At 40.3% G+C, this 970-nt stretch overlaps 1 protein-coding gene across 1 annotated transcript; it reads left to right on the top strand.

Annotated features, from left to right (window-relative positions):
* Positions 1-218: 218 nt before the first annotated feature.
* On the top strand, positions 219-955 carry LOC127641699 (ribonuclease inhibitor-like; the record flags this gene model as incomplete). The annotated part of the gene is made up of 2 exons (XM_052124624.1): positions 219-590; positions 785-955. Coding segments are annotated over exons 1-2 (341 nt in total), but the record flags the coding sequence as incomplete, so codon positions are not given.
* Positions 956-970: the final 15 nt, after the last annotated feature.

Genomic DNA, 970 nt, shown 5'->3' with positions numbered 1-970 from the left:
ACCAAACTCACAAAATGATCTAACAGACACAAGAAGGTAGAAGGCACAGTATGTAGAGGGAGAGCACATGAGGAGCAAGTGATGATAATCAACACAACAAGGATCAGATGAGGAGGTGTGGCAAGGGGGAATGAGGAGTCGGAGTAAGTAGAGCACATGGATGACGCAAACACAAACAAAGACATGTGCTCAAAAAAAATGCACACATGGACCAAAACAGACAGAACTCCAGAACAAAACAAGTTGGGCAGTCCAGACTGGGTCTTGACAGTAGAAGATCTTCAAAAAATTAGCAAACGACTATGAGCAATCAAACACAGTGGCCATATATTTTTTCTTTGTACCCAACAGCTGTGCTGAGAAGCCTTCACTAAAACATATAGATTAACACACTGTTATCTTGTCATTTCTCTCAGTTTGATGGGCTGTAATCTGACAGAGCAAAGTTGTTCAGCACTGGCCTCAGTCCTCAGCTCAAACTCCTCAAGTCTTAGAGAGCTGGACCTGAGTAACAATGACCTGCAGGATTCAGGAGTGAAGCTGCTCTCTGATGCACTGAAGAGTCCTCATTGTATACTGGAAATACTGAGGTTTGTGTTTGCAGATTTATTAGTACATTGGAATATACAATATGAATATTTTGTGGTTCATAGCTGTGACAATGAAACAATAAATGGCTCAGAGACTGTCACAACCCTTCATATCAAACTGTAGAGCATTCACTCTGTTATTACCATTTGTTTTATACAACTGCTTTTTATCATTGTTTCTTTATTTGTTTTAGATTTGCAGATTGTAGATTCACTGGTAAGTGCTGTGAAAGTTTGTCTTCAGTTCTACAATCATCAAAATCACTGAGAGAGCTGGATCTGAGTAACAATGACCTGCAGGATTCAGGAGTGAATCTGCTCTCTGATGCACTGAAGAGTCCTCACTGTACACTGGAAATACTGAGGTTTGTTTTTGCAGA

This window comes from Xyrauchen texanus, unplaced genomic scaffold, assembly GCF_025860055.1.
Source record: "Xyrauchen texanus isolate HMW12.3.18 unplaced genomic scaffold, RBS_HiC_50CHRs HiC_scaffold_1423, whole genome shotgun sequence".
Lineage (NCBI taxonomy): Eukaryota > Metazoa > Chordata > Actinopteri > Cypriniformes > Catostomidae > Xyrauchen > Xyrauchen texanus.
Note: the sequence above shows the minus strand (reverse complement) of the source record. Positions and strands in the feature narration are given on the sequence as shown.